This window comes from Dunckerocampus dactyliophorus, chromosome 14, assembly GCF_027744805.1.
Source record: "Dunckerocampus dactyliophorus isolate RoL2022-P2 chromosome 14, RoL_Ddac_1.1, whole genome shotgun sequence".
Classification (NCBI taxonomy): Eukaryota; Metazoa; Chordata; class Actinopteri; order Syngnathiformes; family Syngnathidae; genus Dunckerocampus; species Dunckerocampus dactyliophorus.
This window is the reverse complement of record NC_072832.1, coordinates 9119375-9146981: the sequence shown is the minus strand read 5'-3', so window position 1 is coordinate 9146981 and position 27607 is coordinate 9119375. Positions and strand designations below refer to the sequence as shown.

At 40.9% G+C, this 27607-nt stretch overlaps 1 protein-coding gene across 1 annotated transcript in view; it reads left to right on the top strand.

Moving 5' to 3' along the window:
- Positions 1-27607, top strand: part of cdh23 (cadherin-related 23) — a 204952-nt gene that overhangs the window by 5547 nt on the left and 171798 nt on the right. The window contains exons 2-3 of the mRNA XM_054798231.1: positions 8245-8335; positions 12948-13022. Coding sequence (XP_054654206.1) covers positions 8245-8335; positions 12948-13022 — 166 coding nt within the window. The remainder of the gene's footprint in view (positions 1-8244; positions 8336-12947; positions 13023-27607) is intronic.

Below are 27607 nucleotides of genomic sequence, written 5' to 3'. Positions count from 1 at the left end.
GCAACTAACGATTATTTTGTTAGTTGGTTCATCTGAAGCTTGTTTCGATTGATCTAGTAATCGGTTAGGCTCTAGACGGACCAAATCAATATAAATCAAACACAAACGGTTAGCGGTTTGGTCGAAAACATATCAGAAAAGAGGCAAAAATGTCGATCACTGAGCTGATGTGTTTTGCCTACAACACAAAGATAATACTGTAGGTCTGCTTTCATGGTTGACTAGGGAAACTTAAAAATCATATTGGAGAGGCTGAAATCAGAGGATATTGACAGTTTTAAATTTAAAAAAAAACAATTACAAAAATAGTTTGATTAATTGCGACAGTTTAAGTTACAGTATGTTAGGCGTCTCGGATGCCTCCCTAAGGAGGTGTTCAGGGCACGTCCAACCGGGAGGAGGTCTCGGGGAAGACACAGGACACGTTGGAGAGACTAGGTCTCTAAACTGTCCCGGGAACATCTTGAGATCCGCCGAGAGGAGCTGGACAAAGCGGCCGGGGAGAAAGAAGTCTGGGATTCCCTGCTTAGGCTGCTCAGAAGATGGATGGATGCACACACATACTTGGCAGACGCTTGCCATCGAATGAGTTATGTATCTGTGTGCCGGAAAGTATCTCAGTCTTGAGTCATTCTCAGTATGCTCCAACATTGCACTGTTGCTCAGGACACAGTTTACATGACTTGATAAAGCTTTTTGGCAAAGGGGGATGTGAAGTGGAGCCGCCAGCCTCTTAGTGATAATCACTGTCTCCACAGGTGTTGTGTAAGCTGCAATGCCTCCTACTGTGTTTTATACAGCATCACTGTCGGTGTGGACACGATCAAAGAGGTTCCTGGTTACGTCTCCAGTGGAAGTGTTGGGCTTGGCCGAGTCGACTGTGCTCTGGTAGTCTGGCAGGGAGTTTGTGATCTTTTATTGAGAGGGGGTTTCAGACAAACTACATTCTCAACAAGTTAGCCAGTCATATGGGTCATTTATTTCTATTCAGATGGGATGATACGGTTTCTAAATTGAGTTTACTCTGTATAGTTGCAACTTCCACACGTTGGATGACATGGCCTGGCTCGCAATCTCTGTTGATCCCAAATGTGTTTCGTGTGGTTGAGGTCGGGGTTCTCTTTGGGGAAGTTTAGGCAAGTTGGGGGTATGGAGTTGTCCAGATTTCGGTAGATGTAAGGTGTCAAACTGATGTATGTCTCTATTTCATCAGTACTGTCCATGTCGCGTTTGACCACAGCCTTCAAGTAATATTCTTAACTTTGTTTATGACTTTTTAAAATGGAGCATTACATGATCTACTGTCCAAATGTCATGTTTGCTTTGTCTTGTCATTCGAACGGGGTTTGCCGAGTCAGCTTTTTGAGTGTCGTGTCATGTCGGAGATGAAGAGATCAGGAGGGCGGAAAGGAAGACATTACTCAGCTCATCAGAGCAGCGCTTCGTCTCCCTCCCCCTTACAAATTCAAATGTCTATTAATCTGTCTGATCACTGTGGTAATGACGAATGGCTTTTCCCTGAGAACAGAAAGACAACTGAAAACATTCATTGATTCGCTGTGATAATCCACAGCTGAGGTCTTCCAGTGAGAAGTGCTTCTGAGGTTAAGGCCAATCAGACACAATGAGCGTGTAATCAATAATTTGGAGTGCTGTAAGCTTGAATGTACAACTCCAATTCTCAGGCGACATTCCCACAGGTCCACATTCTGAATTACTCATCTCTTTATACTGCCTTAATCACACATTGCTCTTACATATGCTGTAAGACTACAGCTCATTAAATAGACGTGGGGCTCGATTAAGCTGAACTGTGCCCAGTGGGAACTGTGTGTGTTCTCAATAGGCTGCATTTAATATTGATTTAGTACAGGATCCAAGGCTCGTCTGCAAGCATTATAGGTTGATACAGTGGACTTTATTTAATGGACTGAAAATAGTTTTGAGAAAGTTTTAAGATCAGAGCTACTGATTCTGGCAAACCTGTCAACCCTCCCTGTGTCCGCCTTATCATTTTGTGTCCTTTACAGGACCATACATAATCTGTCTATGGCAGGGGTGCTCACCCTGCGAGCACTCTCTACTTAAAAAAAAAAAAAAAAGAAGTCCCGAAGATCTACCTCCTACTATAAACATAGATAATAAATAAATATTGGTGAGCCCTGCTTTAAAGCTATTGTTTACGCTTCCTTTTTATGAGTTTATTGTCATGACTCACCTATTATGAAACTGTTTTATGTCTATTTCATATTGTTTTTTAGGATTGTCAAATCAAATAGTTACTGTGAAAAGAAATTTGACTAAATTTGAAACTTGACTATTTTTTTCTACTATTTATCACATTATTACATGATCTCATTTTCGATTCAACGAGAAGAGAGTGTATTTGAGAGTGTACAGGGAGTGAACAAATATATTGTAATTGATTATAAAACAGATTCTTCCGACTCCTTCTGGACATGTGGAACTATGAATTGTAATATGTGATGCATTCCAATGTAACTCATATGCATGTTCAGATAAATTACCATCACTATACTAATGATTAGTATTTCACATTCATAATTTCAAAGTTTACAGGTAATCAAAATAGTTCAATAATTCAATTCCATATAAAATAATTGCACATGATTCCTCAATAGTTCTGTACATAAAGTGAGTAGTATGTCGGTCAAAATAGTTTATGTAGATTTCATTATTATTATTATTATTATACATATATCATTATACTTCATGTATTAAGTCCAGTTGGCATTTGCTATCAAACATTACAGATATACAAGAAATGAAAATGATTATGCGCAAGACAGTGCAGCCAAAGTCAAGACAACACATTAAAAAGGATTGGAACTTAAATATCGATATTTTCGATGCCATGCCCTTAATTCAATTCTCAAATCAAAATGTCGATACTTTGGTCATGTGGAGTAATGTTTGTCTGTTGAAAGTGTGATCGATCGATAATCGATAGATAAACTTGAATTAACGAACTATTTATTCATTGATTTAAATTATTAATTTATTTAAATAAATTTATTTCTATTCATAAATTTAAATAAATGTTTTTTGTTTGTTTTATTTTCATTTTTAAATTCTTATGAAATGCACTACTTTTTAAAATTTACCAGACACATTCGGTGAATTTGCACCAAGTACCGATATCGGATCGGTACCGCCAATACTAGCCTGAATTTTACTCAGTATCGTATTGGAAGCGGAATCAGTGATATCGCACATCACTAGAAACACACATTTCTGTAGTGGAGTTCAGGACGCGAAGCCGAGTCATCCAACAGTTGACTTTTGTACACGGCTATTCTACATAACTAGCTGCTACAGTTGAACAAATAACTTTTTGTTTTGATATAGGCATCTTGCCGCAGAGTTTCTTTATCCATGATTGGAATAATAAAGATGAAAGTTGCATTTCCGTGTGTCATTTGTCTGTTTACCACTTACTTTGCCGCGGAGGCACAACAGCGGATCAGGAGGGGAATTTAATGTCATCCGACTGTCGTATGACATCTACAAAGTGACGTTTATGACGTGGGTGACACATGCAATCAACCAGCACTACCTTTGCCAATGACATAATGGGCACCCCTGGTTGACAGGATTCATGTTACTTGTAACCGCTTGCATTTTTCACAGGTGGTGCAATCGTGTTATTTTACTGGCGTGGTTTTATTTTGAGGCCTGACTTTACCGGCTACAGGATGTGTTACGCCGAAGTTGCCGAGTGTTGCTCAGCGGACTGGACTGGAAGTGGGTTGCAGTTGCCTGGGATTGTTAATAAAGGCTTACGTTGTGGAATATGCCTTGCCGTCTGATTGAACTCTTTCATACACAATATGGTAGTAATATGGTAGAAGTTGCAGACGTTCTCCATGTATGTTTTACAGTTGAAAAGTTCTTGTTGATCGGAAACTTTTTTTGATGTTCCAACACAACGTACGCAGTTTACCCCCGCATTTGTTGAGGGATCTAGCAGTGATTTTTTCTGAAATTCTGAAGAAGTCCCAAAGGAGACTGTACTTCCTGAGAAGACTGAGGAAATTTGGCATGTCCACCACAATCCTGAGTTGCTTCTACAGATGCACTATCGAAAGTGTCCTTACCGCCTCCATCACTGTTTGGTACGGTAACTGTACAACACGTGATAGGAAGGCACTCCAGCGGGTGATCAAGACCTCACAGAACATTGTTGGGGCAGCCCTCCCCTCACTGCAAGACATTTATACATATAGAGTCCTACGCAGAACACACAACCTCATCAAGGACAGCACACATCCACAACACTCATTATTCACACTCCTACCGTCAGGCAGACGCTACAGGAGTTTGAAGTCCAGGACCACAAGGCTGGCAAACAGCTTTTACCCACAGGCCATCAGGCTTCTCAATGAAGCACTCAGACACGCCGCACGCAACACACACTCATAGCACTTTATTTATTTATTTATTTGTATTATTTACTTGTATTAATGTCTCTTCTGTTGTTGTTGCTTAATTTATTGGTATTTATGTATATGTGTTTATGTTTCTTATGTTCTTATTCTTTCTTGTGTTTTTCTTTCTTTTCTTGGGAGAATGAACAGAATAAGATTTTCATTGCATGGTATAACTGCTGTTTTACCATGCACATGACAATAAAACTCTCTTGAATCTTGAATCTTGAATCTTTTTGTTGGTAAATGACAGACGAGAGATTATCATCACACATCAACATCTCTGTCAATGTAATTGCATTATTTTGTGTATATTATCCACTGAATGTGTGTTATTTAAGGGACGATACCTAATCTAGATTGGACCGGAAAGTAGAACTGATGTAGATGTGTGAGTCAAGCAAATGAGAGTAAGAGACGAGTGTGAGAAGCTGCCATGGGTGAAGGAGGTGAGCAGAAGATGATCAGGGACTCTGGCAGAGAAGGAGGAAAGCGAAGAATTAATAAATGGTGACAGTATAGTCAGTGGCGTGAGACGGCACCGCAGCAGGGACCAGCTTGCATCAGCAATAACTCTGCTGTTTAGTCCTGTCCTACACAGTTTAATTGCCACATGCATAAGTGAGTGAGAGGAACATCCCAGCGTGTCCCGATAGTGCTTTTACACCAATCACTAACCTGCCTGTATCGTATTTAACTGGATTTACCCGCTAGATGACATAATGTGACTATAATATGGACTGGTGCACACACAAACATATTGATAATAGTGAATGATTATGTCATGTTCTCATGATGCACACTAAAAACATTCAGTAATAATCGTATTCTGTCTTAATGGTGTGTTTGACTTTACCTGGGAAATGACTAAACCCACTATTAAGGACATCTGAAGAGCAAATGGGATTGGATGGACTCTCCGTATAAATGATCACAGCCACTAACAACACATTTTCTAACGACTTATCTGGTAGTATCCATCTTCTACCGCTTAGCCTAGATCGGGTCACGTGGGCAGCAGCCTAAGCAGGGAGGCCCAGACTTCCCTCTCCCCGGCCACTTCGTCCAGCTCCTCCCAGTGGATGCCGAGGCGATCCCAGGCCATTTGGGAGACATAGTCTCGCCAACATGTCCTGGGTCTCCCCCGGGGCCTTCCACCGGTCGGACTTGAACACCTCCCCAGGGAGGCGTCCGGGAAGCATCCTGACCAGATGCCCAAGCCACCTCATCTGGCTCCTCTCAATGCGGAGGAGTAGCGGTTCTACTCCGAGTTTCTCCCGGATGACAGTGCTTCTCACCTTATCTCTAAGGGAGAGCCCAGCCCTCATTTCGTCCGCTTGTACCCGCAATCTTGTCATTTCGGTCACTACCCAAAGCTCATGACCACAGGTGAAGGGAGGAATGTAGATCAACGGGTAAATTGAGAGCTTTGCCTTTCGGCTCAGCTCTCTTCACCACAACAGACCGATGTAGGTGTCCGCATCAATGCAGATGCCGCACCAATTCGCCTGTCGATTTCGCATTATAATATAATTTGATAATATATAATATCAAGGCATCTGAATATATTTTTCAAATTCATTTTTTGGGCTGCTTCAACACCCAATCAGCTTAAAATATCATGAATTGTTCAGATCTCACCAGGACACACGGAATGCAGATATACTATGTATTTATGGATTGTTGGGGGGGGGGGGGGGGGGGAAATCCAATACAACAGCAATCAAGTTCAAACGAAAACAAATGCCATCTAAAGGAACACACATGCACACCTATTTTCAGCAGATATTGTATACCAGTATTTACCATAATGCAACATCTCCATACATTCCATTTTTCTCATTCACCTGTAAATGCTGCTTTGTCTGAATGGAATACTCCACAATAATCTTTAAAGGAAAACGACAAATGGCCAGCAAGCAGCAACACAAAGGAACATTGTATTTTATTGCCTGTCACACATTTTTTGCATACTTGTATTCTGGTATTTACCATCAGATAAGTGGAGGGAAAAACAGCCTGATGCGCTATTCATTGAAGAGCTGCCATCAGCCGAAACAGTCGGGGCACCGGGGACTAGAGGAATTCAGAAAGATAACCCTTCAAAATGAAATTGCCACTATTTGAGATTGGTCACCACAGCAAGGCCGCACAAGGACAGTGGTCGATTATAGAGGGGAAAGTAGCGGAGGGTGGGAGACTGACATATTGAAGGCCTTCAACATCTGCCAGAAATGCCTAAAACTTGTATACTAATGTATTAAAACACGAGTCGTGTTAACATTATACCCGCACAGCCATGGACACTCTAAGGACATGTTCCTCAAGATGAAAGTGTATTTGTTTCTTTGTCGAAGCACATTGTGACAAGTGGCGGTGTGTGGAATCAGATGTGCGCCCTCTATTGAGAACCCACACACAACTGCAAATGACGGGGATTTCTCTGCAGCCTCCTCAGGTGCCAAATAAAATCTCGTAATTAAACCACAACGTAATGGTCCAGTCAACATTAACAGCGAGCCCAGCTCAATAAAGTGAATCATAGTATCTAGGACATGCAGGAGGAGGATGCAAGATAACGGGGTCATAACATTTTGGAAGTTGATCTGCTGCCGATTTGTGTAAGTTTACCTCCTTACAGAGATATGAGCGTTCAATAATTGTTTGTCTTTGGCCAGGTCTGTAGGATATAAGGCGTCAGCAAGCTGTTCTGAGCTTGTGATCTCGAAGGAAAGTGCTAAAATAGTTAAAAACTCCAGTAGGGACAGCACGGGGGGGGGTGTTCAGGAATGGGCGCCTTCGTAATTCTGTGCTGGTCCCTCACTTTGCTCAGAATTATACCCGACATCTTGGATGGAAGGTCAAGCGTGAGGGCAATTGGCGATTGTCGTGTGTGTGTGTGTGTTCCATTTTCAAATTACAGCACCAACAGTGGTCTCTAATCATCTGTAATCACCAAACTTCTTGCTGAAGGAACACGACTAATTTGTGTGCTTTCTGGGCACATAACCGGTTTATGGGGGTCAGAATGCCTACCAAGAAGCTTGTGGACTGTTCATGTTCTTGTAAGGGGGTAAACTTACAAAATCGGCAGAGGATCAGTGCCGTTACTTACAAATTTAGTCGAAAAACAATGCCTTTTTAATTCTACGGAATTTTGTGAAGTGCGAGTTGAACAGAATGGTAGTTTAAATACTTGAATGATATTGATAATAAATATAACTAAGTAATAAATTAATCCATATGGAATTTAATGAATAATTCAATCAACTAATGTGTCAGGTAGTAATTTTCCCCTAAGATCATATTTCTCCTCTCTGATAGAGAAATACTGTGACGTTTTTGGGTAACAAATTATCAGCTTTATGCATGATTTTAGCAGTTTGAAAATGTACTAAATCAGCAAATTTTTAATGTCTGTGATTTTAAAAATAAAGGGTTTGTGTGTTCTCTGAATGTTGTATGTTCTCTCTTTGTGATGCAGCTCGTTAAGTAAATACAACATAAATAAATCGTCATTTAGGAATTGGGTCGCATTGTAGCGTGAATCAAGATCCTGATTCTTTTTTATTATTATTTTTTTTTTTTGCAACCCTGACACAGGATGGTAACATTGTAACTGGCATAATTTAAAGAAAGAATGCAATTTCTTGCGTATTGCTATTAAATCATGTGCGTGTAACATATTTCTGTTCTAATTCTAATGAGCCCCCCTCACTTGCATGGCAAAGCCTTGGATTGAATCTGCAATTAGGACCATAACACTGTATGTACCTGTATGTGTGCTTGCTTTTAGGTGCAGGTGATGTCGTGGAGTGCGGGATTTGGTAGCAGGATGACATTTGCCAAGCTCCTCCTCCCCTTCTTTATTCTACACTCCTGTGATGGTGAGTCCTTTTTGACTATTAATGTTCAATGTGTAACTGAAGACAAGACATCACCTTGACCCTAACGTCCTTTTAAACTGTGAATATTATGATGTCCACTGGATCCCGAAAAAGAAGAGGTCACATGAATGAATGACCTTTTGTTCCATTTATGTGAGCCGTACTGATTATGAATTATTGACGTGTATGGTTTGTCCTACAGAAAGAAAAAAATATATATATTACTAGACATGCAAAGAATACCTTTTTAAAAATGAATGCATGTTAGTTAACTGTGTCAAATCTCCTGCTCAATAAAGCAATAAAGGTTTGTCAGACATTCATGCTACATTTTTTTGCCTGCCCCTTGTGATTGCTTGTCTGAAAGGATTTTGTCGTGCTTCTGCAAATGAGACCCATACTTTTTTTTTTTTTTTGACACCTTTTCATTTCAGTGCAGTTCTTTTCACATTTCATCATCTCTGCCAATGTGCCCCACTTTTTTTTTTTTTTTTCTGTTCTCCGCGTTCCTCATCTGCCTTGCATTATGTCTAAGATTGTTCGGCCTACAAACTTGTTCAGAATGTTTCCGTGTTCTTGCCAAGTGTACCGTATGAGTGACTGAGAGGAACAGTGAGGGAGCTTTAGAGCAGTGAAAATCACGCTAAATGTCTCAGAGTGACAGGCAGGAGACACCTCCAATCACACGCGGGGATGAAGCAGCAGAGAACGTTATTAAGTGAATGCCACAGCATGTTTCCATCAAGCACGATGACTATCTGGGATTTATTGTAAATGACTGGAATCCTTCACTTGTTTGCCTCTTATCAGACACGTTGTCTTTGCATGCTGTTTTTGTTCACCCTTCACTCACCTCTCCTTCCCCTTCTCCTCACCTTTCTACGTTTATAACCAACCCCTGGGCCCTTATTTAGTTGCTAAACTAGATGGATCATCATTGCTGTCGTTATTTCCTGTATCTGCATGATCGTGATGATCGTGATGTGCGGCTCGATAATCAAATATGGATACTTCCAATACTGGTCCTCATGCTCTAAAATCGATTGTCAAATAAAAAATAACAATACTTTTGACACATCAGTCATTTGATTTGATTAGTAATTAATCATTTATTTTAATGGTGTTATTATTTCACAAATGGTCTTTTTTTTATTGTTTAAAATATCATTTTAGGGATGCTCTGATTGATTGGCCGAAAAAAAAAAAAAAACAGCTTTCAAAGCCGATTACATAAAACGATCACCGTGTGGCGGCAAATCCTACATGTCTGCTGTGTCATGTACACTACGGGTCAAAAGTTTTAGAACACTCCAATTTCTCTTGAGGAAAAACCTAAATTTTTCAGTGTCTTCCATTGTTAATTCCCTTTTTTGTTGCCATTTTTGTAGCAACAAATTACTTTCTCCAGTACAACTGTACTGTTCAACGGATAGTACCAGTGTGTTCCGAACACTGTTTTTATGCAGACAGAGGAGGTAGTAAGTACTCCAGAACTTGGAACACCAGTAGGAAATATTTGCATCAACACGGGCTACGGGCGACGTCCATCGATGCCAGCGTGTTTGATCGCTCCCTTACCAACCCTTATTCTTGCGTCTTCGTGTACTGTACATGCTTTGCCTAGCTGCCTAGCTAGAGTTATCCACCTAGCTTCTGGTCTTCAGACTCCAAATCTGATTTTTTGTTTTTTTTTACCAGAGGGACATTTTATTTTTAAAACAAACAAACCATGCGGTTAGTTTGGAGCTCGTTTTTGTCCCACGGGAAAGCTACAAGGGGATATCACGTTCACACTAATGTTGTGTGATGAATCCCTTAAACTCCTTCTATTGGATGCATGTCACAAATAAACACTGCTTGTGCAAAATAATACAAATACTGCAATACGCAATACAAGTTATACGTCTGTGTAGGCTCTCAGTCGTACAGGAGTTGTCCATCGAGGAAAAGGCTTCTTGAGACGTCATCTGTACTTCTGTGTAGAAGGTGTCGGACGTTTCGCTCCTCATCCGAAGAGCTTCGTCAGCAAACTAATAAGTGCTGGTAGCTTAGGCCTTAAATACAGTAAGAGTGGGCGGAATTGGTGTGCCAACACCCTCCTCCTATTGGTTCGTTACACTAAGCCTGGGCGGAGCAGTGGTATAATCCTATCCTGTTATTCACACCTACGATAAAAGGGAAGTGTCGCTCCCTGAATTGGGTATGAACGACTCTGATACTGGCTTGTTAGCATCTATTGTTCTGGCTCGGCCACTTTTCACATCTGTCCCCACCTCAGCAGCAGTCTCGGTGGTGAGGAAGAGACTGCTCGAGGACTCAACTCTACATCGGAGAACAAAACTTAGTGCTGACCACATCTGCCAATTACTGGAAATTTGCCTTAACACCACATATTTTCAGTTTAGAGGGAAATTCTACAGACAAATTCATGGTTGTGCTATGGGCTCACCAGTCTCACCCATAGTGGCGAATCTGTACATGGAAGAGATGGAGAAACAGGCTCTCACATCCTTCTCAGGGACAAAACCAAGGCACTGGTTTAGATACGTGGATGACACCTTTTGTCATAATCAAAAAACAAGAAATTCAGTCTTTCACAGATCACATCAATGCGGTGGACACCAATATCAAATTTACTTGCGAGGACACTAAAGAAAACCAACTAGCCTTCTTAGACTGCAAGGTAATTATAGGAAAGGACAGACAGCTACTTACAGAGGTCTTTAGAAAGGCCACACACACTGACCAATACCTGCTTTTTGAATCAAACCATCCACTACAACATAAACTAGGGGTTATTAGGACCCTCCAACATAGAGCGGAACAAATACCAACTAGTGCTGAGGGAAAGAAAAAGGAGACACAACATGTCCAGAGAGCGCTCTCAACCTGTGGGTACCCACGGTGGGCTTTTAACAAATGTCAAAAGAAGAGAGTAGGGAAAGAAACCCAAAAGCCCACAGAAGCAAAAAGGAGAGGAGTGGTAGTCCCTTATGTAGCGGGGGTCTCCGAAAAACTCCAGAGGATCTTATGGCAACACAAAATTCCTACCTATTTCAAACCAGTAAATACCCTGAGACAAAAATTAGTGCATCCTAAAGACAAGGCTCCAAACCAGAAACAGAGCAATGTGGTCTATTCCATCCACTGTAAAGATGAGGAATGCAAAGAGCACTACATTGGGGAAACTAAGCAAATGCTCCAAAAAAGGCTTTATCAACATCGCAGGGACAATGCTAGTGGTCCTCAATCAGCAGTACATCTACACCTGAAAGCTACCAATCACTCTTTTCAGGACAGCGAGGTAAAGATTTTGGCCAAAGAAAACAGATGGTTTGAAAGAGGAGTAAAGGAAGCTATTTTTGTCAAACAACAGAACCCATCATTGAATCGGAATGGTGGTTTGAGGTTCAATTTGGACCCTGTGTTCAGCAGGTTACTGAGACCAAAACCCACAGCTCTTAGTCTTGCAAATGAGGTGAAGGCAGGGCCGAGCCAGAACAATAGATGCTAACAAGCCAGTATCAGAGTCGTTCATACCCAATTCAGGGAGCGACACTTCCCTTTTATCGTAGGTGTGAATAACAGGATAGGATTATACCACTGCTCCGCCCAGGCTTAGTGTAACGAACCAATAGGAGGAGGGTGTTGGCACACCAATTCCGCCCACTCTTACTGTATTTAAGGCCTAAGCTACCAGCACTTATTAGTTTGCTGACGAAGCTCTTCGGATGAGGAGCGAAACGTCCGACACCTTCTACACAGAAGTACAGATGACGTCTCAAGAAGCCTTTTCCTCGAAATACAAGTTATACAAAATTGTGCCAAAACACTGTGCGATTCTTCCGTAGCTGTGATATTGAAGTATGACAGGATTTTGGTTGGTCGTTTACTGTTTTGTGCTCTTATTTTGGCAACTGCAGCTCTGTTGCAGTTGCTGGAAAATCCTTGCAGCGGTACCTGTGCCTCATTAGTACTCAGCACTACTATTGAACTTAATTTTGCAATAAATAAATGACTTTGGTGTCTTGTATTCTTTATTATATGAGCTATGCTGTGATTTGAAACACACCAGTTAAACGTTGTCCAGACAGATTAGGTGTATTTGCACACTAAGTATCAGTATCGGATCGGTATCGCCGATACCAGCCTGAATTTTACTCAGTTTCGGAAATCAGTGGTGTCGCACATCACTAATTACTACATCACAACCAATCAGTGACTTCTTGTTAGTCTTAAAATGTAGATGTCCAGTCATCCTTGCATTTCTTACAATTACTTTGATAGTCCTCCCACTTCATTCCTGATCTTGCACAGGTGTAACTGTGATCAATGAAGAGGGAGCAGTCCGTCTTGCACAGTCCTCGAGATACGGTTCAGCCGTGGTGGATACAGTACATAGTACGGATCATTTACCTTTTACCTTACTCTATACAACTTTTCCGCTTATATGATCAATGAGTTAAGTACATATTGCTGTAAAAAAAATCTATTAATGAACATAATTTAGCGCTGAACTAGGCTAACACAGTTTGGGGGGGAGGGGAACACGTCAAAAGGTTTTCAGCTAAAATGGGTATTACTCTTCTGTCCCTTTTTTCTGCATTAACAGGATCCAACCAGCCGCCTCGTTTCCTGAACTACTTCTTCTCCACGTACCTTCTCATCTATGAAGACATGCCTGTTGGTGAGTCTCTGTGGGCTGTCACTACGCTCTTTATCATTCATCTACTGGATATTGTTTGAAGAAAGCACAGTAATGCTATCTTTGTTATCTCTCCTCTGTGTCCTCTGAACATAAAACCGAGAAAGGGAGAACAAATAAAGAGAGACGCCAAAATAGGAACTGACAGTGATTGCAATGGATGTTTTTTTTTTTTTTTGAGTGTGTTCTGAGACCTTCCAATTTCTACTGTGCAGTACATACAGCCTGCTGTGCTATGCCTCCTGATGAGGGTGATATTGTATATTCATTTTCTTATACTGTATATAATGTTCCATTGCTTTTTGTGTAAACTACCAGGTGAGATTCCACTATGATACTGTTCTCCTCCTCCTCACATTTATTTGATGTCATTCCTGTTGGCTGCGGTGATTGACAAGGCAATTTGGTGATGCTGGGCTTCTCATCATCTGTTGCAATGTCAGAAGCCTGGAAATCTTTAATATTAGATTGCTCTCAAGGGCTATGGTTTTTTATGTGTTTGCTTTTTTTAGTCACCTGACCGTTTGCACTCCTGTACAGTGAGTGTAAGACAGTGGAGTTTGCTTAGCCAGGCCTCTCAGATTTAAAGGAAAAGTGCACTTTTTTTTTGGAATTTTGTGCCATCATTCACAATCCTTATTTCTTCCTTTTTTCTGTGCGTTCTAACAAGAGAAAACAAGTTAGTATGAGCCAGCTAACAATGCACGTCATGGGAGGTACCTATTTTGACACCAAAGCCCTAGCAAAACACCCTCAAAAAACACCAACAGTATTCGATTTACACAAACTGTATATTAACAAAGCTACAGCGATATTGTTATTGTAGCTGCTAAAACGAAAAACTATATTTATATGACCGAGTAACACGACGCCTCGCTAGCCGCTAATCTTAGCGTCACTCACAAAGCCTCAAGCCACTGCAACGGGACAGACGGAAGAGTGGATACCCGCTACAAAGGCTCAACAAGATGCTCGTTTGCTGTCAGCCTTTTTTACCTGAGGACTGGAGCACAAGTCTTGTGCTGGAAGACACACCCACCCCAATGAGAGCGGACATTGTAAGTGTCGTCGCTGTTTCTATGCTGCTGTTGTTGGCGGAAGTCGCGTTAGCTCCTGTGGGCTGCGTCAAACCAATGTGCCTAGGAAAGACGTTTCAGTCATGCTTTTAAATGATCAAAATACGGCAAGATAGAATTGTTACATGTTATCAATGTACTTGCTAATGCATGTATGTATACAAAACGCTAAAACATGGGTACCCATGACGTGCAATGTTAGCGGGCTCATACTAACTCGTCTTCTCTCGTTAGAACGCACAGCAAAGGGAAATACATGTGTTCATGTTTCACATAAGGATTGTGGATGATGGGCAAAATTGGCAAAAAGAGTGCGGTTTTCCTTTTTAAAGCATGCGAGTGGTTTCCATGCTGCTGGCTGACAGCACACATTTTTCTTTACTTAGTAACAACGAAGTCTTCATTGCTATTGCAATCCCTGTGGACGTCTTTGCTCCCATCATGTTTATCATCATCTTCGTTGTCTGTTTTGTGTTTGTAGCCAGGGAAGGGCACAGTTACACTCACAGGGAACGGTACATCATCATCATCATAACCCTAAGCCAATGTCAGCTTCTGGCATGGGTCCATCTTTCTATCCAGCTCATGTATCAATAAAGGGTTGGGCTGTGTCGGTGGGTGGTGCTTATTTCCCTAACTGCTCTGTCTGGGCTGCCCTCTGACCATGAATCATTGTGTCCTCTAGCAGCTGGGCTGTGCTCCAGCACAGTACATTCCAGTGGTCCAAAGCGCTGTCACTCATGTCCCTGGCCCAGCCTGTGATGGATTCTTCAGTGATGTGGTGATGAGGGTGAACTGAGAGATTGGCCAGTGACTGTTTGTCAAGATTATTGTTTATTAGCTCAGCAGATGTCCTCGTCCAGGAGGCCTTCCAATACATAAACACATGAGAGCACACAGAAACACACGCACAACTGCTGGGGGTTTCGATGTGTCCAACCTGTACTCCTCTTCTACATAAGCCCAACATAACTCGTTACCAAGCACACTAATACAGGAGCCTGGCAGCTGTTTGAATGCCAACATTGTTCCGACTTTGGATTTGAATCAAGGGCAGATGAAAAATATATTCTTTTCAAATGAAGGTTGAGTGCAAAGACTTGCAAAGAATAAAAAAGAGTTAACTGTGCTGTTACATTCTATGTGCTTTAATGATGTTCACAGAGTACCTATCTGGTCATTATTTCCGTCCTTTTTGTTTTTTTTATTACACCTTTTGAATTTGTTATAAGAATGACAGACTTACACAGTGGAACGTCCGTTTTAGTCAGTAATTCGTTCCAGAAGGTCTGACAAAAAACAAAATGTAAGTAAAAAGGAATTAATTTTTCCCTGAAATCATGTCAATGTAATATTTTCATAGTTGGAGCATAGAAAAGCTGTTTCTAAATACTTTCTAATTACGGTTTTTAACATTACAGCCCTGTAGACATGAAATAACATGGCTAAAGTCACCTTTGCACTGCTGATATTCATTGTTTACATCACATTGCATAACTCTTACGCTGCAGGGACTCGAGGCGGCCGCTAGCGAGCCTCAAATTTATTTCTTCTAAACATCCATCCATCCATTTTCTATGTCACTTACCCTAATTAGGGTCGCGGGGGCATGCTGGACCCTATCTTAGCTAACTTCGGCCGAGAGGCGGGGTACACCCTGGACTGGTCACCAGCCAATCGCAGGGCACATATAGACAAACAACCATTCACAATCACATTCATACCTACGGACAATTTAGAGTCGCCAATTAACCTAACATGCATGTTTTTGCAAACAGATGAATGGAGGAAGGAGGGGAGGAATGGAAGAGCCGTACGAACTCTGTTTCATTCTAGTTTGTTCCAAACTTAACCTTAAAGAGTGGACGGTTAGCGCTGTATACTTGCTCACTTGAACACTGTTAACTTTAGCAGCGGGTACAATTATCATTACATATCAAGTTCTCTAAAGTGTCTCCATTAAACCATTTCTTCTGTAACTTGTGTTAACTAAGGAACCTTTTCATGTTTCTATCATGTCCCAACTCTAAAAGAACCACTATCCATTCTTCGCAGAGACTGAGTCACAAAGATGTGGACACTTTGTTTGGGCGCCCAACTAGCTTAGCAGGTGCACTGTTAGACCGTATGATAACCGAGACATGCAGTGTTTGTGGCAATATATTTATTTGAAAACCCTATCCTATGAAAACCGGGGTACCACTGTAAAGCTCTTCTCAGGATGCCCAGAGATACCAGGATAGCCACCATTTCAGTGGCATGTGATGAGAACAATGACCTGGTTTCCACAAGCACTCCACTTCCTGGGGAGATGGTCACGCTCGGCATCGATGATGTAATAGCTGCGAGATACAGATCATGTTTTACTCATAAGGTGCTGAAGGTGCATCCCTATCAACTAAGTTACATTTCCGTACAGACAGACCGACTTGATGTCGTTTCAATATAGCGCTCTACAGTTCTCAAAACATCTTTCTCAAACTGTCAAGGATTGTTGCTGTGTCGGGACAATAAACAGTAGACAACAGGTACAGTAGTAGCTGGGGAGTGTTTTTGTTGGCTCTCGACAGGTTTTTATTTTCAGCCAAATGCCCTCACAAATAAGTATATGTCGGCACTTGTTTGGCTCTGTTTAAGCAACCTCTGGAGCGATTGCTCCAATAGTGTGGTTTGATTGGTGGAGTGTGAATTTTATCTGAACCCTGGTGCGCACCGAACAAGCGGAAAGAGCACATGAAGAGGTAGGCCTTGGTCCACTTGCAAATGAACGCTTCATTCATTGATTTTTCATTTGGTCTTCAGTCCAAAAAAAAAAAAAAAAAAAAAAAGGACTGGCGAGTATCTGCAACATTGTTACTATACTGGTTTTCTGATAAAGGCATTGTGTTTAGGTCAGGGGTGTCCAAACCTTTTCCAGTGAGGGGCCCCGTACTGAAAAATGGATGCAAGGGCCACTTTGATATTTTGGAAGCATACGTAGATACGCTTAAAAGTTATATGCACTGCTCTTCCAATCAATGTAACACTTCCAAATCAAACTGCACTTAAGGACTTTAGTGCCATAATATTTTGACATTATTATATATAACTTTTTCCGCAACCTAACTTTCAAAAATTACAACTATGTTTTGTCTGTTTCTCATAATATTAAGATTTTTAAAGAACCTATTTTTTCTTTAATATTAAAATGGGTATATATAAATTTACATTATGATAGAATGACATTATTTTTCGAGATTGCGAGGTTATTCTCGTAAATTTATGACTTTTTCTTGTTAGATTACAACTTTTTTTCTCCTCATATGACTTTTATTCTCGTGAAAATCAATTTCTCTTTTTTAGTCTTCTTGTTTAAAATGTATTTTTATAATGTGTCGCAGGCCAATGAATAAACAGCAGCAGGCCGCAAATGGCCGGGCTTCACTTTGGACGCCCTTGGTTTCGATGGTTATTATAGTCTTTCTGCAAACAGCTACCCATGCATATGGCTTATCAAATACAATCACTGGGATCGTCCACTTTTATGCAATAGCAGATATAAATGTGTGTCATATCAGGAGTTGGAATGCGTAATTAGACTTACAGAACACTTTGATTAAATCTTCTCATCTCCTAATCCACTTTGCCGTGATTCTGCAGATTAAGCTCTCTTCTGAGTAATTAACTTGCAGTGAGACGACGATACTTGAAATAAGAAACGGTCCATCCACGACTGGGAATGTCGGTTGGCATCCACTGTACCTTAATTCCAATGAAGATTAACCTCATTAGGTTCAATTTTGTTTTATCTCAATAACATTCAATGTAATTGACAATGCAAATTTTACTTTGTAGGTCAAATTTATATTGATTAGCATGGTGCCGCCCTGTCCGCACGGGAACGTTCCTGAGATTATTTGGCGGGTTGGAAAAAAAGCTGCATCGATACAGTGCCTGAGTAGTAAATTGTTGCATTCGACGGGAACGAATCACTGAGTGAAAACGATGTAGTACACAAGCGCACCTACGTGTGGCGCTGTGAATTTAGTTTACTTCTGAGGGTCATTATGCAGTATAAGACATCAAAATATGAGGAGAATGTCGACTGGGGTGGGTAATGTCCGTCGAAATATTCAGATAATATGTTGGTTTGTCGTCATGTGACGGCGACGTCATCGTTTTCGTATTGCCTGTATACACTGCAGCCACAAGCTGGCGTTCTCAGATTTTGCCGCTCTGGAAGCCGTTTAAAAAAAAAAAAAAAAAAAAATACCGTTTCATGTCACCCAGAATGCCGTTCCCGTGTGGATGAAAGGCTGAAACGATAAAATACTTTGCCGTTTTGCCCTGAAAACAAGCAGAGGAAGAGAGAGTTTAAGCTTATAAAAGATAAGATCAACAAGGCCGCACGTTGATCTTGTGCTGCATGTGTTGCTAGATACAGGAGAACAGCAAACATTATAGTCCAAATAGACTTATCAGCATGTATTCTGCTTGCTCTGCTTCCTCCAAATGCTCCTATTGCCACTGTAAATGCCTCATTCATTTAATTACCTCTTTGGTATTCCTAATTGAACAATAATTAAGGAGCTGGAAGTAGCCCTAAGGAAGGAGTTATTAAAGCCTTCCCCTAAACGTGTTTATAATGTCTGTGTATTCTCGCTGCAGCCAATCTGTCAATTGTTACGCATGCGCACACACACACACACACACTACACTTTAACTATGGCTTGTCTAACACTCGCTCCAGCGGACACACTGTTTTCCTCAGCTTTCCCCTTCAATATATATTGACTGTGCTGCATTTATGCACATAGACACAAATCAGTAATGCAGCCTGTTATTGTTGCTGGTAGCTGCGCGCTTGTTAGAATGCTTGGATGTTGTCTTTTTTTCCCTCAAGTATACCTGACACTGATAAATGGTGTAGTGAAGGTAATGTTATGCTGAAAACACACCCATAAGTCAGGTTGGGTATCATTTACACATTATTCAATACTGGTATGCAGTGGTGCCGGTGCTTAAACGGTGCCCGAACCAGTACTTCAAAAAAAAGGAAAACGTGCAGATTTTTATGAAATTCTGTTACATGCAAGTTGAACGAAATAGTAATTTAAATATTTCAACAATATAAATCGAATGATAGCTAAGTAAGAAATTCACCAATATGAAAAAGAATCGACAACAAATTCTCGTAATTGTCACAGCAAAACCAGCAAAAATACAGAACACAGACGGTGTGCAAAAAAATGACCTGCTTGTGTTGTCTTGTGAATGTTCAAAATCCCGGTGTTGGTGAATTCACCTGGCTCGGCGTGACCGTGATTGGTGGAAAATGAGGAAGTGTTGTGAAGCACTACCGGGAAATGTGTATGCAGTGTTGGAACTGAGCACTGCTGTTGCCGTGTTAAGGTCGGCAATACGTTTGAAAAAGAGCGTCGGACTTTGTGTGCGTCTGGCAGGATCCTGCATTCTATTTACGTGCATAAATACCAGCACTTCTTGCTAGTGGCTGATTTCTACATTCATTTAGCACCAAAATGAGGCAGCAATGGCTACTTCTTTTTGGTCTCTTCTTGGTGCCATTACGCATTACGATACAAATTTTGGTACGCATCCCGACCCAGTAAGTAACTTGTTGACAAATGACAACCCACATATGCCTCATTTTACGCTAGTGTGTAGATCATTCAGCTAATTACAATCAAATAGACATTGCACATATTCCCAATAGAGCCACGTCTTTTCTTGCGTAGTACGATAGCTGCACTTGTAATTGGTGTCTTTTAAAATGTAATTTGTGTTTTAGAATTCTCACATCTCATTAGAATAGGAACAATCATTGGGATTTGTCCATTAATATTTTCCATTTTGCCAAGATACGGAATTCTAAAACAGAAGTTGTAATGTACCACGTACTTGGGACTTGGAGATTATGCTTAGTTTAAGAATAAAGGTTGGCAGGGTTTTATTTCAATTAGTGAAGTAATATGTATTGAGGTGAACCCCCTAGAAAATCTATTATGCCAACCAAGACAAATAATTGAAACAATTAACGGAGCGTAACAAAAGACACTAATGTCAATTTAAACCGTTTTCTCATTCATCCGTTTCAATTAGCTGAAAATAAAATTACTTTGTGTTATGATATTCATATGCCATGCCTTGGTGGGGGCATGTGAGGTAATAAAACAGTCTGCCTAATTGGTGCCGTCGATGTTTAACCAAGCACACTGGGATGGCTTTGATTCAAATCCCTGGGGAAGACAGTACAGTATTTAGCAGGGCATCTCATTTTTACATCTCAGCAAATTTCATTTTATGACTGGGAACCCATCTCATATTAGAAACTTGTCTGATATTTTTGAAGGTGCTGATATGTAAACGATTCTTATTCATTCAAAAAATGGTTATACACTACGTACTTGGGCTGCTATTAAAGGGATAGTTTGGATTTTTTGACATGAAGTTGTACAACATCGCCTTCAACAGTGTAGTGCATCAACAGTGACTTACCCCACCCCGCTTTGTCACGTGTGTCGATTTCTGGTTGGATTTCGCTGATGAGGAACGCAGTTCTGGTTAGTTGGTGGGGGCACTTAAGTAAAGAGTTTGGCTTCTCAAAACAAGATACGTTCAAAAGAGTAGTACATTTGCATCACAAAAATGCCTCCTCGAAAAAAATCAGATCTCACAATCGCTTTCTCTCCCGTCCTGTTAGTGCGTGCTGTCGCCTGTCCATGGTTGTGTGTGCGTTCCACGGTGGATGAAGACCACAGCGGTGCAATTATAACGTTTTCATCCGTGCATGTAAACACTGTGGAACACAGCGCGCAGCGATACGACGGGAGAGAAAGTAACTATCCCTTTAATAACAGTGAAGGTCATGTTTAAAAGTTTGACAACACGTTTATAGAAAAAAAATGACTGAAAATATTGTATTATGCATGCCAGGGCAGTACCACACACGTGTACTTTAATATTCTACTCCGCATTTAGTTTGGAATTTGCTGCACATTTCTAAAATGCTGCCGTTTAAAACCGCAAACAGCATTTTTATTGTCCAGCATGCCATTGTTCATTGCCTTTAATTGTATTAATTGAGCAAAATTAAGTTACCTACACAACATTACTTGCACAATATCATCTTCAAGCACTCCTTTTGAGGTGAAGTACAGTGGAACCTCGGTTTTTTGGTCTGTACCACAGGTTCCGACTAAAACCAAACTGTATGAAAACTGAAATGATTTTTCCCACAGGAAACAATGTAAATCCAATTAATCAGTTCCAGACACCCCGTAATGTTAACACAAAACACTTTTTTAACATAAAAGAATTCGAATAATAATGTGATATGTGACGAGGTCAGGACAGAGCTACACGAATGCCGCCTCCGTACTTTGCGACGACTTCTTTCTTAAAGTGCTGGCACTCGTGACAACTGTGTGCTCACACAACTTCGTTTACATCAACTGATGCAATCCCACGCATGTACTGTACGAGGCAGCGCTTTATGGCACAACACGTCACACTGTTGTGACAACCCCACGCAGTACGCTACAATAACGAACTTTCTTTGGCTTCATTGTGGGTTAACACTCAGTTACGCAGTGCGCTTGAACGCCTCATCAAGTGAACAGCCACATTTACAGCGCTCTGACAGGAAAAAAGGAAACAGCCATTGAGTTACACACATAATAAAGATGATTAAAGTATTCCATTGTCCAGAATCTGTCTCTAGTGTCCCAGCTTTAAAAGAGCCACTGTCCATTCTTTAGAGAGACTGAGTCACCAAAGCGTGGATGGTTTGTTTTTGAGCACTTGATTCCTATTAAGGACTAGGACTAGTTTGTTAGGCGCAATGTTTGCCGAGACATAATTTTGTCAAAAAACGAATCCCAAAAAAAACGTGGCTTATGGAACCCGAGATTCCACTGTACAACCAAACATTTACCGTAAGTGTTTCAGCATAAGCATTGTAGCGAGTCTGCGCAGGTGAATAACTAACTTACATCAAGCGTAACAGTTAATTTCACAATTAGGCGGTGGTAACATTACTTAATTCATGCCTCATTTCAGTGCCCCTAAATTAACTATTAATTCGGTACCAAAATGAGGCACCGATATCTACTTAGTTTTTTGGTCTGGTTACTACCGTTAATGCACCGGTGCCATTATGGTACAGAGTTTCATTACGCATCCCGTAAAAACAGTCATTAAAAACTGTCATGTAAGCATTTTCTGATTATAGGGCAATCATAGGTGATTGGGGTAGTAGTCAAAACTAGCACGGTCATATGCTTGGAAAATGCCTGCATGTAGACTCTATTATACATGTACAATCTTGTCTTATCATTGCAAATCAGTGTAAATCTGAAATGGCTCAGCTGGCAGGAATGCTTTTTAAAAGACAAGACTTTACCCAAGCATTTTCCGCCTGTCTGCTTCCACAGATCAGGTAATCTAAAACTGAAACATGAGTATAAAATGAGGAATAAAACAGAATGAGCTGTGATAAAATGAAAGGGTAATCGGAGTATTGTCGGGAGAAGAAGGGGAAAGAGCCTCTTTGAGTGGATTCCCTTTTTCTGGGATTCTGGACCGTATCCAGGGCCATCTATTCTTGCAGAATATGTGCTCTAGATATTTGTTACTCACTGACTGTACAGGCCAGTGCAGAAGTGTGTTTACGCTCCCACATTCAGCTCTCATTTAGTCAAATTGGCATGAGATGTGCCTGTCCTCTGGATTTTCTGGCAGCTGCTGCTCTATCTGTCACTGTTTTGTGAGTTTGAGTTGGTGGATGCGCTATGAGCATCACAGAGGCTGTGTCTCTGTCTGTGTGCGTCTTAGCTTCATAAAGCCTATCTATCAGCTCCAGGAGGCAAGTATACCCCCCTGTTGAAGTTTGAACTCCCTGATCTCAGCAGGAGATGCGTCCCAACATGTCCGGAAGATATTCTTAATGACTACTACTTTTTCCTCGGCTACCTTCCTTAAAAGGATGCACTTGATCTTCTTACTTCCAGATACAGCTCTCTACTGTCATTTAGCTGTCCCACAATGGTTGCGCTTAATGTCAGCTGAGTGCTGCTGATGAGGGACTTCTGTTTTGGTTTAGTCAATCATCTCTTATCTCTAGCTCATGGTACCTTGCTCCTCCATTCCTTTCCCAACAAATAATGGTCTGCATAGTTTAGCAGTGTCTGCAAACACACCATCCATCATAACTGGGCAGGACTGTTTGCACTTTCCCAGCACAGGATTTGTTAGTGTCGTAATGAAGCCTCCCAACACTCAATATTCATTTCATTGCACTAGTTATCACACGGCACTTTTCATATGGAGCGGATTTAGATTCTACATTCATCTGTTGGACCCCACGGAGAAGGTACCAGGTCCTGCAGAACTTTACTGCAAATGACTGTATGTAAAATGTATTTTTACTATATTATTTTGACATAACCCATCAGGTTTTAGATAAGCATTCGTCACCACATAATCATGGTGATAGAAAGAGCCACCTTTAACAAGAGGAAACCTTGGACAGAACCAAAACTCTGCAGGTTAATTCCGATTTTTTTGCTCATGTGTGACCAGTCTCTGATTTTTTTTTTTTTTTCATGTCAGTGTAAACGGTACAAGTAAAAAATGTTCCAAATGCGCCCCAGGCATCTTTTGTATGTGGGGAAAAAAAATCCGATATGTATCAGATCCTACTGTATCCGAGCCTGAGCATTTGAGTCGTATAAACTGTATATCTGTACTATACGTCACCAAAACGCATGTTTTGCCGTGTGAGAGTTGGGGGAAAAGGTACTCACAGATGCAAGCAAAAATAATTCTTCTCACCCGAAAAGTAAAAATCCGTGTCAGTGAAACAGCTCATGTTACTGTCCCACCACTCTTAGCTCCGACTCCTGAACACCCACATGCTTCTTTGAACAGACGTTGCAACGAGTCCTCCACAAACTGCCATGGTTAAAATAATTTGGTTAAGAAAATGTTGACTCTGGTTGCACAAAATCACTGAAATTGCCACAATTGTGCCAGAACTGGGGCCATGTTTACTTCTGGAAAACATCCTGTGCGCATGCCTGTCACTTCCTGGACGCATTGTCTTCACATTACAGTTGTCCCTCGTTTATTGTGATTAATTGGTTCCAGACCCGGCCGCGATCAGTGAATTTCCGCCAAGTAGGATTCAATATTAATTAGGGCTGTAAATTGATTAAAATATTTAATTGTGATTAATTGCATATTTGTCTATAGTTAACTTTTGATGACTTGCAATTAATTGCAGCTAGATATAATTTAACATCTACAATAAGTGCACCTTTTGAAAGATTGTTTTAAAGTCTTTAATACTCCTAACAGCATGGGCCCGCACAATATGTCGTCTTAAGGCAAAAAACAAAACAAAACAACAAAAAAAAACCTTTATGTGAATTTTAAACAGCTCAACACAAAACGGACCTCAATATATAAAAATAACAGACACAATGTGCAACAAGCAGACATTGGTAAGGTAAACTGTCCATCACTCAAATAGCATTCTCTCAAAGCAAATAATCGCACAAAATATCACCAATGAAGATTCACAACAACACCCAACAACTAAGTGAAACGAAAACAGGGTGTTAGATAAATAATGCCAACTTACAAAATAAGCGCTTACGAACAGTTAGTTTTAAAGAGGCACATATCATGCAGTCAGGCAATAGCTTATACTTTACTTCAAAACACTCTTTTACACACGCACACACTTTGACACGCAACTTCAGCATCATGGAGGTTTTATTCTGTCCTCTTTTACAAGCACAGCAGTTCCAGCACAAAGGCTAATAAATAATAACAACCCTAATAAATTTGCTTGCGAGTCTTTACTACTATGACATTGAGTGCTCTGTTTGCGTGCTCACTTCCGCATTTGTCCCTAATATACTAAATGACACACACCCTTCAAATAGCTGTCTTCGGCAATGCCTGCCGGTAACTAGCAGCTCATAACCCAAGGTTGCAATTCAAAGAAGAAAAAAGTGTTATCTGATACACTCGTATGTCAAGGTACCACTGTATAAATCACACTGCAGCTTCTTCAGTTCCAGCTGCAGTGTGCGGCATAGTGATACCCTGTCTTTCAGGGCTTTGAGGCTTAACCTAGCAACATAGCTGCGACAAAGTAAGAAGCCAAAAACGTACCACTTCCACACAGAATGGGAGAAATTGTTTTCACTCTATCATGACGGACATGCCATGGCTGACTACATGGAGTGTTAAGGTAATGTAATGTACTGACAAACGAAAATCGGTATCCAAACCAGTGCACTCAAGACTGCATACGCTAAGTAGGGCTTGCGCACTAAGCCGAGAGGAGACTCGCCACAGCCATCTGAGACTTCTGTTCTTATTTGATCAGGAAATGTGCAAATTTAGCGATTTTTACTTCAGAAAATGTTAAAATGATTGGAATCGTACAGAAAATACATTTATAACACAGTTTAATGGTCAAACAATATCTATTTGTTTTTTTTGGTTCACGATGCCCGCCGCCCCTGACTGCACGTCACTGGTTACAGCGAACCCATAGAAATAGGCTAGCGAATAGCTATGAGCGAGAGAAGGCAAGAATCATTGTGAAGGAAAGTGTTCTTATTTCCTTGTTGTTCTGACTTTTGCAACATTAACTGTATATTTTCTGTGTAGTAATCTATTAAAATGGGTAACATGTTAGTATTCTGTGTGCTTGAAAGAAGTGTCTTAGCTTCAAAAGCTGAAAGGTGATGGCTGTAATAAAGATGTGATGGTTAGGTTTTTGCACAGGACACTTAAGTAGAGCTAACCTGCCTGGCATGTGTCACTCCAAGTTCGAATTACACGCAAAACAAAAAAGGCAGAGTGTGACCAGCCATGACTCTGCTTCTACTTTTTTGCCTGGCTATCACCATCGGTTTACTATTCGTCACAGACATTTTCAAGGTGTTCATTGTTCCAGTGCAGCAGGCCACCTTTTAAATTATTGCCTAAAGAGATATTTCACCATTCAGTTTGGTTCTTTCGTTCTACTACACAGTAAAATATTTAATGTAGGCGGGTGTACGTCACAATAGTGATCTGCGCCCCCTTTCTCAAATGAAAACGCATATTGCATTGTGTGTGGCTTCACGTGTTCCCGTGTAATAACCACACGGTTTGTTACTTTGACTGAAGAAGCAAGTTGAAAAGCCGCCAGCTGTGTGTGTAATAGTTCTATGGGTGTTAAAAGTTAATTGAAATTGTCTGAGGGAAGGTGGTGCAACACCAGGGTGAGCAGTGCTGCCAAGACGAGCCAGTCACAGAGTTGACTCGCATCTGTGTGATGTTGGCAGTGGTCAGATCAGGGTTGTCCAAATTGCGGTCCAGGGACCATTTGAGGACTTTAGCCTGTTTTGTTTCCATTGGCCCGAGGCTGATTCCAAAAATAAAATTGAACATGCCTGCAGTAGAACATTACAAGGGATTAAGGATTAAGGCAGTGGTTCTCAGTTATTTTCTGTCATGCCACCCCCAAGGGACAGAAATGTTTTCACACCTCCTGAATTGAAATGCTATTGAGAAACTGCTATCTATTTATCTGTATTGTACCGACTGAACTCGAAAGTGAAGCCATACAACAAAATGGAGAGCTGTGAAGCATACAACATACATATTTAAGAGCCAAACTGCATGTTGAGTACGATAAATTAGTACAAGTTGGCAGGTCTGCACTCACATTGAAAGTGGTCCCACCCCACTATTTCAGAATTACTGGATTAAAGCCACAGTAAAAAATCTAAATGTAAAAGGTTACAAGATGTTAAGAAAAAAAAGACACGTTGAATATTATCAGATGAGAAGCTGTTAGGGGTGTAACGGTTTGAAATCAGACTTTTTGGCACAGGACTTTTGGCACAGGCGTTGCACTTCATGGTGCGTTCAGGCTTGTCATTTTTGCTCCAGTTAAAACGGACGTGAGCCCGTTTGCTCTGCTAGGACGCTACGTTTGGTTCGTGTGAACGCAGTCCATGACCAAAAGGACCGGACCAAACAGGAGACCAGCAGACACTAGTTCTGAGTGAGGCAAGTGCGCACCAATGGACCAAAACATGTCACAAAATGCAGCTGTAACAGAAAGCTGAGTGAAAATCCGTCCAAAAATAAGTTCAATGTACAATCGGAAGCGTTAATACAGTAGTTAAACATACCTCAGTCTATTCGACAAAGGGGTTGTGTTGCTAATTACAGCCGAGTGAAGATGATAGAAATGCCATCTCCTTGCAGCACATCTGCGGGAACCTTTTTAACGTATTTATATCCCTTACGTCCTCTTCATTATGTCTCGGCTGGTAAAATGTCAGCTACAAAAAAAATCAGCCATAGAAAGGAAAGTCATAGAAGTGTTTGTGACCCAGAAGACTCCATCTTGTTTTGGACGCATGCACACGTCTGGGCGAAGTGCAACTTGATGTGTATGCTTAACTGAAGGCATTATTT